Source organism: Triplophysa rosa, linkage group LG1, assembly GCF_024868665.1.
Source record: "Triplophysa rosa linkage group LG1, Trosa_1v2, whole genome shotgun sequence".
NCBI classification, from domain to species: Eukaryota; Metazoa; Chordata; class Actinopteri; order Cypriniformes; family Nemacheilidae; genus Triplophysa; species Triplophysa rosa.
The window spans coordinates 9,687,662-9,701,902 of NC_079890.1; the positions used below are offsets into that span (position 1 = coordinate 9,687,662).

The 14,241-nt window shown below is 40.0% G+C and overlaps 1 protein-coding gene across 2 annotated transcripts in view; it reads left to right on the forward strand.

The window, feature by feature from the left end:
- Positions 1-14,241, forward strand: part of gigyf1a (GRB10 interacting GYF protein 1a) — a 47,378-nt gene that overhangs the window by 20,014 nt on the left and 13,123 nt on the right. For both annotated transcript variants that reach the window (XM_057353820.1, XM_057353739.1), the window contains exons 4-16: positions 866-995; positions 6,749-6,844; positions 6,989-7,103; positions 8,590-8,698; positions 8,777-8,970; positions 9,361-9,587; positions 9,673-9,793; positions 11,352-11,531; positions 11,627-11,772; positions 12,988-13,147; positions 13,245-13,459; positions 13,937-14,040; positions 14,132-14,226. In XM_057353820.1, the coding sequence (XP_057209803.1) occupies positions 866-995; positions 6,749-6,844; positions 6,989-7,103; positions 8,590-8,698; positions 8,777-8,970; positions 9,361-9,587; positions 9,673-9,793; positions 11,352-11,531; positions 11,627-11,772; positions 12,988-13,147; positions 13,245-13,459; positions 13,937-14,040; positions 14,132-14,226 (1,892 nt within the window). The remainder of the gene's footprint in view (positions 1-865; positions 996-6,748; positions 6,845-6,988; positions 7,104-8,589; positions 8,699-8,776; positions 8,971-9,360; positions 9,588-9,672; positions 9,794-11,351; positions 11,532-11,626; positions 11,773-12,987; positions 13,148-13,244; positions 13,460-13,936; positions 14,041-14,131; positions 14,227-14,241) is intronic.

Genomic DNA, 14,241 nt, shown 5'->3' on the forward strand with positions numbered 1-14,241 from the left:
TGAAGTTGTATGTTTAAAAAATGCAGATTTTTTATCTATTTGTGAGCACAGACTGTTTTAGATTTATTGTAGGTTTGTTCATGCTTTGTTCAAATTTGTCTTTTGTGACAGAATAGAGTAGTTATGTAGCACAATACATTGCATTTGAAAAAAATATTGCCCAATTATTTGGACATTTTATTTTTATTTTCCTTTCTGTACTTTTACGTTCTTAACTATCTGTTAAATCCATTATTGGTTGATTTTTAGTGTTACTTTCTTTGTTGTAAGATATCTGCATTTCTCAATCGCTCTTCTAAACGATCACTCCCTTTTCTTTGCCTTTATCTTCACTGTAAACTCACTTTTCTCGATTAATCTCCACAAATGTATTATTTTCATTCGGCCGCCATTCCGCTTGGCCTGTCGCTTTGCTCTTATTCATTTCACTTTGAAACACCAAACCAAGTTTCTCTAAGCTCTGCTCTCAGCCGCCATTCCCTTCTTCCCAACCCCCTTCTCTGCATGTATCTCCTCTTGGCACACACTAAATGATTATGCAGAAATGAAGCCGTTGGGCGTTATCCCTCTGCTGAACTAAGGCTCCTCTGTGCATAGTTGGTCTTCGGCCAAGAAAGTGGATTCCTGGGTTAGACATGTACAATGCAGGGGTGGTGTGTTTCCTTAGAGCCTTCTTCACAGGCTTATCTCAGCAGGGTAGTGTTTGTGTAAAGTTTAAATGGTCACCTGAGGCTCTGAAAGATCCTAAAATAAACCAGGATATACAGCACTCAACATTGACAGGGCTGTCCTTGGATAGTAGCCAAGAGTAGGATGTTTCTGCTGTTGAATCTCTTTTGATCTCATCTCATCTGATCTCTCTCAGGCTCCGTGCACTTTCCAGTGGAGGCAGTGTGTCTTCCCCTCCTGCCTCTCCTGCTATGCCAAAGTACAAGCTGGCCGAGTACCGTTATGGCAGAGAGGAGATGCTAGCACTTTATGTCCAAGACAACAAGGTGGGAATCCCAAACTAATCTTACAACGTTGAGAACCCCAAATCTTCCTCCCTAGTTTAATGGCACTTATTGAAACTGATTTACTACGAACTTCTGCAACTTTGTTAAATGTCTGCCAATGTCAGCTATTCTAACACTTGACCTGCACAGCCAAAATGAGGTATTAAAGGAACTGTTCACCCACAAATGAAAATTCACCTCAACTCGAGGGTGAGTAAATTATACCAGAATTTTTATTTTTGGGTGAACTGTCCCTTTAAACAAGCAGAATAAAAGGACAAATGATGAAACGTGTCCCCTACACCTTTTGTTGTGTAGCGCCCGCTGCTCTGCAAATCCTTCCGAAGACTTTTCTATGAGCCTGTCACAATGTAACGGAGGCTTTCTGAATTGACTGTTATTGAAGAATGGAGCAGTTAAACACTATTTTGGACCTGACATCTAACCCCTAGTCCATGTGTTAGCATTGAAAAGTACTTTATCGTATTTCACATGGGAAGATGGCTTTTGCATTTAAATCTTAGATAAGTTTAAAACCAGTGTGTGTAATTCTAAAGGTGAGAGAGTGGGTGATTGTTTTTGGCGTAAAAGTTAATTTGTTAAATGTTACAGAAAAGTTTGACCGCTGTGTTCGTGTGGTTATTCTGCAGTATGAGATACTAGAACTCTTCATATCTGGCTGATCTTCAGTGATTTTGAAACGTGGAGGTTTTACACCTAGCATGTCTTAATGCATGTTGCTACTGGTTAGTTTGAAAATGCAAAAAATGTGTCTTACAGGTACTGACTAGAGGTCTGCATGGGCTTTAAACGAAAGCCCGAACCCAGCCCTCACCCTAGATTGTTTAACCCGACCCGGCCCGACCATTACAGTTACATTTTAAACCTGACCCGAACCCGAAGTGCGTTTAACAGCAAGCTTTGTTGAAATGTGCTGCATTTTATGATCGATTGCGATGATAATTAAACAAATAGCAACATGTAGGCAAACACAGTTTCATCAAGGCACGGTGGCCCACTCAGCAGTGAACACAAGAAAAAATAAGAAATACCACAGACTTACCAATAACGAAACTTTGCTGTGGGTGAACAGGTGTAAAAGTGAAAAATCATTTTTGAACCCTCTGGAACTGTTGGTTTAAGCGCCGTCCTCCTCTGATTAAAGTTAGCCCAGCTGCACTGAAGTTCCTCTCGCTGCTGTTGCTAACGTCAATTGCAGGGATGCTGAGGATACTACGGGCCAGTCTTGACAGTAATGACACGATCATAATTCTTCCAGAGTGCAGCTTTCCCTGCATTATTTGGAACTGTAATATGTTTTCCATCGCTAATATTTTGCTTTATCGCACTCCTCTTACCATCATCTGCTGTGTCGTGACAACGAGGACAAGAGCGGGAGCACGTGCGCAGAACAGTTTATGCGAAAAGTGTGTTTTCTCTCGTGTTTTTTTGTGGTCACAATGCAGCAAACACACAAGCACACGCCACGTCACGCAAACTTGTTTGTATATAGCCTATATATTTTTTTAGTTACAAACCCGACCCGAGGCTATTCATTAAACATTAACACGAACCCGACCCGAAGCCCGCAAGTTTTTCGGTCCCCTTCGGGCTCGGGTCGGGTTGCAGACCTCTAGTACTGACACAAGTCAAAGGTTTCCACGGGTAACGGCAGAGTCAAATCTCTGGTGCAGCAAAAATAGACTGTAGCAGCTTTGACCTAATAGCTGTAAGGGATTATAGGACTCCCTTAAATGTTGTAAATTCATGTTTTGAATTTATATGGAACCAATTCCCCTATTAGTTAAGTTGCTGTAAGTGATGTTAGCTGTTATGGAACTATCGCTTTCGTGAAAAAAGTGATATATGTGGGCACACATATACCTTTAAATCAGGGGTTCTTAACCTTTTTGACTCCAAGGCCCCCTATTGTATTCAACAATATTCAAAATTACCCCTCCCACTTGCAAAAAACTCCCACTTTTGCACTTGCAAAAAAAAATTATGGAACTTGACTTCAACTGGAAAACGTTACTTTATAATAAAAATAACCAAATAATAAGAATTATCTCGGTTTTAAATTTTTTTTGACATATACTTAAATGCTTATTTTGTCTCATTTTCAGTCATCTAGAGCAGTGTTTCCCAACCTTTTTTCTGCCGCGGCACAGTTTTAATTTGCAAAAAATTTCACGGCACACCAGCATCACATTAACCACTAAAATATAACAAAATGGCACAAAACTGCATTGCTTTAAATTGCTTGTTAAGACAGCATATTATAATAAACGTAGTACTCACATATGATGTCAATGTGAAACTTGAGCTTGTTTTGATGAGCACAAAGATGATATCCTCGCTGGAATTGATGACAATGACACACGGAGCTCTTGGTCAACTGCTCTCAATCTTTCTCTATTTTTGTTCTTTATATAAGTCAAACTGGAAAAGCTGAGCTCACATAAGTAGGTTGTGGAAAAAGATAACAACACTGAGATTGCACTGTCTGCAATGACTGGGTACTCTTTGGCAGCAGTCAACCAGAAACTGTCCAAAGGTAGGTCACTGAATGTAATTTTCAAACCACGGTCCTGTCTCATTTCAGTGAGCTGCTCTTGTTGCTGCAGCGACAGTCCATTTGCGTTATCCATTGCAGATGAGCTAAATGGGTCTCGAACCCAGTCAAAGGCTTCAGGTGATGTTAAGGGGAAATAAAAAGAGAATTTTTCTTCGAGAGTTGATAGATGCTTACAAATGACCTCACACAATGCTGCAAAGTTGTCTGAATGTCCAGTTTGGGCAAGGGGAAACATCTCAAGAGAGCCTTTTTCCACATGTTGTCGCCAGAGGGCAAGCTTTGATCTGAATCCATGCAGTTTTGTCTGTGCTAGTTAGTACATTTTCATTTCTCCCTTGCATTCGCGTGTTCAGTTCATTCAGGTGTGCAAAAATGTCCGCCATGTATGCCAACCGTGCACACCATTCTTCATCTGCCAACAGCAATGCGTACTCTGATTTTTCCGCTGTGAAGAAGGTTTTCAGTTCTTCCCTCAGTTCGTACACATGCGACAAAAGTTTACCACGGGACAGCCATCGGACCTCCGTATGAAGCAATAAAGTCTTATGGTCTGCCCCCATCTCCTCACATAAGATAGCAAATAGTCGGCTTTTCAAAGGCCTTGTTTTTATAAAGTTGACAATACGCACTGCACCATCCAACACATTCGACAGCTCCTTTGGTAACGTCTTGGCAACAAGTGCCTTGCGATGCAAAAAGCAGTGCGTGACCGTTACATTCGAATTTTTTTCTTTGACTCTACTGATGAATCCCTTGGTATTCCCAGTCATGGATGCTGCTCCGTCGGTACACACACTCATGCAGTTTTCCCATTTTAGTCCTCCTTGTTCAATGTAATCGGATGTCACCCGAAATATTTCCTCTCCTGTTGTTTTTGATGGCAACTCATTGCAAAAATAAAAATTCTCTCTGATGATTTCACCATCCACAAAGCGCACGTTCGCTAATAGCTGAGCATTCCCACTTATATCTGTTGATTCATCAATTTGGAGTGCAAATTTGACGCTAGTTTTTATTTTTTCAAGTACAACACTCTCAATGTCAGCGGACATATCGTCAATGCGTCTGGCGATTGAATTGTTTGAAACGGGCACTTTTTGTGAAACGGGCAGCATTTGGACCCAACATTGTTTTCACAATTGCTTTGCATGCAGGCATAATTAATGACTCCGCCACCGTATGTGGCTTTTTAGATTTTGCCACTAAACCAGCAACCAGGTAGCTAGCTTCGAGAGCTTTTTCAGACACTGTGGTACTCTTTCTCATCTAAGAAGCCTGTTTCTCCGTTTGATCTCTCAAACGCACAAAATAGTTTGTCTTTTTTAATAAGTGATGGATGTTTTGTTTGTAAATGACGTTTAAGCTTGCTAGGAACCATTCCATGGTTCGATAGTTTTTCTCCACAGACTAAGCATAAGGGTAGTGCTGCCGAGCGATCCCCGGTGAAAGTGAATTCATATGACAGATAACTGTCGCTGTATTGTCTTGAGCATGGGAAAATCGCGGGCTACGAGGTCACGTATACGTACAGTCTCCTGGATGAGATCACGTATGCGTGGTCAAATACGCGATGAGGTCACAGTTGGTTTACTTTTAATTGTAAAACATTGCTGTACATCTATATTTTATTTATTATTATTCAAAATTGGCCATTTTCCACGGCACACCGGACAACTTGTCACGGCACACTAGTGTGCCGCGGCACAGCGGTTGGGAAACACTGATCTAGAGCAGTAGTTCTCAAACTTTTTCATTGTGAGGCCCTCTTTGTGTGGGGTGCATCACTTTGTGGCCCCCCAAATAAAGACTTATGATCTTAAATGGGAATGGGAAGCGGCGACCTGACAAGAGCTGAGATGATAGAGCTGGATAAAGCGACTTGACACGTCTTCACTACAAAATTTCAAATGCTATTAGATTATTAATGACAATCTTAAATCTATAATTTACCTTATAAGTAAGTTTATTTATTTTTTATTTAGCCTTGTTGTGCAAGCACTGTCGAGCTTGTGCAGAGGCAGCAGCTTTTGCCAGAGGGGAACTGGAATCCCCTGGTTGGGCCTGGGTTCTCCTGAGGTTTTTGTGTGTATGTGCGTGCTTGTCTGTGTGCGTGCGTGCGTGCGTGCGTGCGTGCGTGTGCGTCTGTATGTGTGTCTATGTCTATGGATGTTAGTACGTGTGTGTGGATATTGTGTGTGTGGAGTGTTTTGTATGTGGGTATGTCTGTCTTCTGTGTTTTCACCTTTTTCTTGTTTTTACAGTTATAACTTTAATTGTTTTGCTCATAGTCAATATGTCTCATGTACAGCTGCTTTGTAACAATGAAAATTGTAAAAAGCGCTATATAAATAAAGTTGAGTTGAATTAAACTTAAAAATTGTATTAAACCAAAAACAAACAATTATACAATGCTGGAAAATCTATTATTTTGGTTAGTGGTCTTATTTTTCTGATATTTGATTGCACAAAATTTTAATTTCTATATTTCTATACTACTTGGGGGCCCCCCGGGGGACCACAGCCCCCAGTTTGAGAACCACTGATCTAGAGGCCCCCTTGTGGACCATAGCCCCCCTATTGACAACCACTGCTTTAAATGAATTGTCCGTAGCCTGACAGTAGGCCATTTAAGTAATGCATCGACTTATCATATTTAATATTATAATGTTTAGGGGGAAAATGCACCTTTGTTCTGTATTAGTAGAGCGTAGTTTCAGTTTTCTTGTTATAAAACAATTTAATGACAATAATAAAATACCTAATGCTAAGATATCAAAACCATTGTCATTCACTTATTCAACTGGACTAAGCTGTTTTTATTACATTGTGTCATGACCTTCCACAACCCAAAAAGTGTGTCTTGACCCACAGTTTGAAAACCGCTGCTAAATAGGATTAGTATCAGTATTGTGGAGAAAAATTAATGTAGAAATTCTATTAATGTAGAAATGCTACAATAAAGTTGAGAAAAAAGTTGTCGAATGTGACTACTGCCAGCATCAGAATTCCTAAAACAGACACCTGACTTGTTTGGACAGCGAAGTTGTTTTGTATACGTTTTGTATATTTTTAAAGTCCAGTGTCCAGGGGTTAAAGTTTTTTCCAGTTAACCTGTCATTTGTATTTCTTCATTTGAATATAGGGTGAGTCATAGTGTATGTCCTTGTGTTTTCAGGTTCCTGAAGAAATGCAGGATAAGGAGTTTGCTGTTATTCTGCAGGATGAGCCTCAGCAGCCGCTGGCACTGTTGCCTCTCACTGAAGAGGAGCAGGTGAGACACACAGCTTCATACATCACGGGAGAGGCGGGTACATTTTTGAAAAATCTACAAATAGAAAAGGAAGTAGCCTCTAGTGCAGATCTTGTGGTTTTGGTGTGGTCCTGATTTAATTCTTGTTTGTTTTTCTTTCTGCAGAGGAACTTTTCCTTGTCTGTCAACAGTGTGGCTGTGCTGAGGCTTATGGGTAAAGGGGGCGGGGCCGTCCCAGCTGGGGTGAACCGAGGTCGAGGCACCGCGCGAGGTGGCCGTGGTAAGTTGACCTATTGTTTGAAGTGTGTGGATTATTCGTTAGAGCTGCACGATTCTGGATAAATTTAGAATCACGATTCTTTTGTTTTAAATCAGGGGTCTTCAACCGGGGGTCCGCGGCCCATAGGGGGTCTGCGGTGGAACTGCAAGTGATCTGCTAATTACTGTTTACTCACAGGCAACTTTTTGTGTAAAAATGTACAGCATGGGTACAGAAATATTACAACCAATGTTCTCTTTAAGCTGCGCACGTGCGCGGCCGCATTGAGGCTCCCGCGCATTGCAATTTTAACCTGCCTGCGTGCAGACAAAAACATCCATTCAGGCAGCTGAAGCAAGCAATGGAACAAACGTCACATCTGCATCATAAAAACCGGTAGTGTTAGAATCAGTGCATTCTCTGTCTCCCTTCCGATAAAAGTACGCATGAAAGCAGTTGAAAAAAAAAGAATGACGCTTGATAAAACGGCCTGATTTTACAACAGAAAGCATAAAATCTGCACTAATTTCTTTTGCATCCAGAGACAACCTCTACCTTCACTAGAATAGTCTTTGTGCCATTAACCAGGGTCAGTCATCTCATTGAAGCCTTAATAAAAACTAAAGTTCAAATAAATGTTTAATTGTCTCACAGTAAAATGAAAATGTTTGATGCTGCAAATTCATTAAAATAATCAAGCAATCTATATTAAAAACAAAATTAATACACAGAAAAGTGTTTAGCCTATGTGCAACAATAACATAATAGAGGGTTTTCACGACGCGTCATCAATCCAGAAGTCGGCCATAATGGCGCATCTGGGTAACTGACCAAACCGTGACGTAGGCGCAAACCCTCTATAGTGCTAATTTAATGTCTTAACATAATATTGCTTTGACAATAGAGTTGTTTCTATTTAAATAGCTCCATTTACACATTTAGTATAAGGGGTATTATGGTAAGGTATTGTTTAGGAATTTGCTTCAAAATTATTACATATTTCATGGTTAACCTATAGTTACTATAGTGAGAAAATGTTTACAACACAAACCGTAGGTAAACTATAATGGTAGATTTTTTTGTTTTGTTTTGCTTCAAGTGCAAAAGTTAAACTTCCTAAAAAGTATTAATGCATTGAAGTAACTTGTATATAAAATATTTCTATAGTAAAACAAATTCAGACACTTGCAATTAAAGGTCTTTAGAAAGAATGATCAATTTGCCTGACATCTGCAGACTGCTTGAAAGAGGTCTTTAAAGAAAGACACAACTTCTGTGATCATTTGACACAGAAATAACGATAGCGTGTGGATATAAAAAGTCTGTTTGTGATGCTTCAGTGGCAGCACCAACACAGATTGAAGCGTTATGATTTTAGTCCGAAGTGTAATAGACGCAGGAGAATCGTTGATTTTCATTAATGAGATCGTGTGGGCGTTTGAATCTAGATCGCGATCTTTTAACGATTAATCGTGCAACTCTAGTGTGCGCCATGCTTTGTGTGTAGGCCGAGGAAGGGGAGAGGGCATGTTCTACCAAAGAAGCAGTGAGGAAGTAGAAGGTGGCTTTGGTCGGAGTGTTCGAGAGATCCATCGTAGCCAGAGCTGGGACGACAGGTATTTTCTAATGTTAAACTAGGGCTGTCAATATTTTCAAACTAGGACTATTTCTCACATAATTTCTTTTTATTACAGAGGCGAAAGACGCTTTGAGAAACCCTTGCGGAGAGATGGGGTGCGGCTAGGTTTCGAGGAGTCTGGTTTGGTTGGGCGAAAAGAGTTCATGCGCTCTGACAGTGACAATTGGCGCACCTTGAGAGAGGAACAGGAGGAGGATGACACGGGAGAGACCGGAAGCAGCTGGAGACTCACTGGTTCACGAAGAGATGGTACACACACTAAGAACCCATTTGGTATTGATGTCAGTAGCTGATGATCTGGTCACAGGAACACATCATGACATACACACGGTCCAAAACACTTTCTGATCTCATCACTTAAATCACATTAGAAGAAATTGTCGGAAATGCATGTGGCCACATCACATTTTTTGTGTTACCGCTAATGCATAAAATCCAGGAGTGATACTGTCCACTAGCTTTTTGTTCCAACATAATGTCCAGTGACAGATCATTTGAATCGCATACATCAGTAGATAATTTAATACAGTACAAGTGATGCATGTATTACACATTTGACAATTTATTTGAACCGTTTTAGCCTAGCACTTTATAAAGATCTCAAAACAAATTATTTTCCCCCCTCTCTTCCCCGTCCAGATGGTGGTCCTCGCTCAGCTGGGTGGAGAGAACACGTCGGTCCCGGTGAAGTTCGCCGTAGGAAGTTTGACTTTGACTTCCGGGATGGAGGAAATGAGGGAGGAAGAAGAAGAACAGGAAGTGAAGGGGCAGAGGATGAAAGGGATGGTTTGCCAGAGTGGTGCACAGATGAAGAAGACGGTGAAATGGGAACCTTTGATTCTTCTGGAGCGTTTATGTCTTTTAAGGTGAGAACATAATCCCAGTCTTTGTTATTATCTGACCTATAGTGTTTCTCTGTTATTCACATGTTTTTCTTCCACTTTTTTTTAGAAAGGCCCAAAAGACCCCATTCCAGAAGAGGACTTTGAGTTCCTGGGTTTGGAGGATGAGGAAGAGAATGATACTAATCCAGAGAAGAGTAACGGCAGTGAAGCAGAAAAAAGTGAGAAAGGTAAGGAAAGAAATGTGCTTGGATCATTATTATGGTTTTGAAAATGTATCCATCACTTCTGGTTGAGTTTAACAAACTAAATGCACCCCTATATTCTATAATAATCTTCCAGGTTGCAAATACATTGCTTCGCAACTATTAGCAGCTTACCACTATGCTGTTTATATATAGGCTATTAGGCTGTATATACATTTGGCTGTTAGTCAAATAAATGATGACTGATTATTTAGATTTTTGGTTGACCCGTTTCTTTAAATCATATTAATATCACTACAAGGACAGTTTGGCACTCTTGTGTCTAATAACCATAGGCGTAATTTGCGGGTGGATGGGTGGGACATCTCCCCACCACTTATTGGAAAAAAATATAGTGTGTCTATTTACTGTGCAAGTAGCCCGCTTTGTAAGCAGAGGCTACTTATACTAACTCCGCCCATCAGTTTCAGATTAGAATAGACAAAATGTAAGAAAGGCACACGAAAATTGACTGCTCCGGTGGCGTAGAGCGTAAAGCAAGAGTTACCCGCTTCATGTCGTCGTGGGTTCGGGACTGTTGTTTGCTGAACTTTTTCACATATCAGATTGTAAAGGTATTTATTTTTAATAAAATGATGAAAATATTTGGCTGTTCAAGTCATACATGTACCAAACATTTTGCGCTTAATTGCACTTTGGTGCTATATATTCGTCCTTATTGTACTCGACATGCGGTTGCTATCGTCTATTGCAAGATTAATTACATTTTGATACTTGATAGAAAACTCCAATAAATGGAAAAAGTCACAACTTTGTAGTTTCATGAGTTCAAAACAAAATTTAGAAAGTTCGTTGTATATTTGTAGCCTATCTGGCAATGCCCGTAGTAATAAGTGAAAATAAGATTTTTTAAAGATACTATTTTTCCATCTGTTTCCTCTGTATACTTGAATGTTTGTCCTTATTAGCAGTGGGTTCCCAAACGTCTCAATCCTAGACCCACCGACAGGTAATCTGTGTCAAACACCAAATTTTTAACATGGGGAAAACACAAATTTTTTAATTACTTACGGCAACAGCCATCCTTACATATAATAAAGCACAACATGCTTTAAATGATCTATTGATGAAAACATGATGTAGTTTAAAAACAAATGGAAGCAGATCTGATATGAAAATTTAGAATAGTGAGTTCAGCGGATTCGAACCTGCTTCACGGCAGTGTCAATATTATTTGTCATGCGTCTTTCTACACCACTGAAGCCGTCGATAAAGCAGCGCTGTTTTTATACTGTTTTCTAGAGGAGGAGTCACCTACATTTTTGCACGCATGAATATTCCCAACGAGTTATTACAGAAAAAAAATATTAAAGTATTGTTTGTGTCGTCTTTGTTCCCACCACTTTTCAAAACAAAGTTATGCCACTGCTAATAACTTAATAGTAAAATCACAGTTATGCCTAACCTTCCATTAGCTGTAGTTGTCCCAGTTACAAATAAAATACAGACAGTATATTTTTCTTCCCATTTTATCATTATACATGTTGTTCTTCCCATTTCATCAGTCTCTTTATTTTTACAGATGTGATGAACTCTGCTCTTTTTTCTGAAACCGAAGTGAAGCCTGTTTCTCCCTCCCCTCCTCCATCCATCTCTCTTCCTCTGTCTGCTCCTGACACTGAGGCTGTGCTCTCTGCTGCCCCCTGTGGCGTTGAGGAGCCTCACCCTACCCCCTCAATTCCCAACAAACTACCAAGTGAAGGTAAACATGTTATCTTTTGATTTTCCTGCAACTGTATATGCTACTGGCACTTGACTTGTGGTATTTTTGTTGTAATAATGGATTTTTTATTATAGTATTATCAGAGGCCCTGTTAATTTTGAGCCCCAGTGCCTCCTCCAGTCTGCCTTCATCGCCTCCCTCCTCTTCCTCTGCTGCTACTGACCTCCCACCACTGGGGGGCGACATTGAGGATGATGAGGGCATGAAGCATCTGCAACAGGTACAGTAGATGTTGGGGAATGATGTTCGCTGGGTTTTGACTAGAAGGGATACAGCTACCTCCACTGGGCATGCGCACTTTAATACTGCATCATTTTTGTCACTCTGAAAACAGTTGATTAATATTTTTTATTATTGTAAGGTTAGGTTTAGGCTTGGGGTAGGTGTAGGCGTTAGCTAATGTAATTTATTGTAATTATTAGGGCTGTGTATTAGCAAGTGCCTCCCGATACGATACATATCGATGGGTCACGATACAATATATTGCTATGTATTTCGATACGATACACATTTGCGATATATTGCAATACTTTAAATAGAAAATGTAAAAAGTAGAGCTAGAAATACAACATGCTGTGCACCACCGTGCTGTAAATGCGCTGGTGTCACATCCATGAAAGCACAATAAATGTCATTGTTACTTTTCTTAATAAACTTTTTGTCTAATGCACTGCAGTAGCCAAGTGACTTGTGTCATGACTTGCGAAGCCTACAAACAGCATTATTTTATATAACTCATTACTCCATTACTTATTTTGAAAACCAAAGCACACCCACACATCAGCTCTGAGAGCTCCAAGCATTCTTATATTTTTTGCCATGCTCGCCCACTTACTTTTGGCCATATGTATATGACATGATTTAAAAAAAATATCGATCGTAGAGGTATCACTATCGATACACTATCGAAAAAATTATATATTCGATAGTTACATGTATCTACATGTTTTTTGACCAGAGATATTTGAGACCTGTTTGACCAAATTTAATATTTATTTTATTAATTTGAAGGGTGAAATTATCTGCATAATTTTTTTTATTGACCTGTATAAATTTATTTCTTCTACTAGAGCACAAAGGAAGTAGGGGAAATAAATACAATGGGAGTTTATGGGGAATGAGATCTGTTTGGTTACTCACATTCTTACAAATATCTTCCTTTGTGTTCAGCAGAACAAAATAAATTTATACAGGTTTGGAACAATCCGAGGCTAAGTAAATGATGACAGAATTTTCTTTTTTATTCTTTTGAACTATCCCTTTATCCATTCATAATGCTGATGGTTATTTGCATATGGATGTCTTAAAGGTACAGTAACAAAACCTGCTCCTTTATTCTCAGGGTCAAAGAGAGGGTGGTAATACATATCATGTCATTCATTCATATGCTTGACACTTTCAGCAGAAGGGGTTGATGGTGTTTGTTTGTGTGTAGGAGGCAGAGAAGATGGTGGCAGCGCTCCAGGACACATCTCTAGAGGAAGAGTGTTTTACACAGACTCTTCAGGAGAGCAGAAACACGGCCTCTGCTCTTCCTCTCTCCCACGACTCTGCCATGAAATGGTTTTACAAAGACCCGCAAGGAGAGATTCAGGGTATGCACACGTTCTTTAATAGCAAGTCAACTCATAAATATGGAGCATTAATATCTCGTCTTTCATTAGTTCTCTGTTCTTTTTCTCTCCCTCCCAGGTCCATTTAGTACGGTGGAGATGTGCGAATGGTTTCAGGCGGGATATTTCACAATGAACCTGCTTGTTAAACGAGGTTGCGATGAGGGCTTTCAGCCTCTGGGGGAAGTCATTAAGATGTGGGGGCGTGTGCCTTTTGCCCCTGGCCCCTCCCCTCCGCCCCTCCTGGTGAGGAATCGACCCCTCCTTCACCCTCAACCACCCAAGGGGGAAATTGTGAGTATTCTGGGTGGAAGGGGGAATGTTGGGGCATTATGTTTTAATGGGATTCTTGTGTTTAAAGGAAGAATTCTTGTTCATTCTTTATGGTTACTTTGGTATAATAAGTATTTTTTTCTGCATGCGACTTTGTATGTCTGGTCCCTGCTTATTTGTTATGTATGCCTCAGTGTCTCTCACTATCCCTTGAAAAAAGTATTCCCTTAAGAAAACTAACTGTGATTTTACTACAAGTAAAAGAAACATGGCTACTGTAGTTAAACCCTAACTATGGTTTTACTATAGTAACCATGGTTTTTGTAGTGAAATAGTTAAACAAATGGTAATCAATACACAAAAAAACATGTTAACTACAAGTAAATGTGTTTTGCTGTGGTTTTGTAATGTCTCTGCCCTGTCTCTCATGGGTTACTATATACATAAGTCTGGTCTGTCATGAGTTAGTGTTGTGCATCTAATCTTTCTCTCTCTCAGGGTAATATGGATCAGGACCGGCTGAAAAAGCAGCAGGAGTTAGCTGCTGCCACAGCCCTTTACCAGCAACTCCAGCAACAGCAGCTGTTCCAGCTCTTTAACAGGTGAGTGTGGTTTATTCATTTATTTATATATTATTTAAGTATTGCTGCATTATGACACTTTACCTCGTGTGTGTGTGTCTTTGTTGTGTAGAGAGCAGGGTATGATGCCTTCAATGAACAGGTCGATGTCAGTGCCAGATACAGGGTCCATGTGGGACATGCATACCTCAGCTTCACAGCCATCAGGTACACACACAAAAG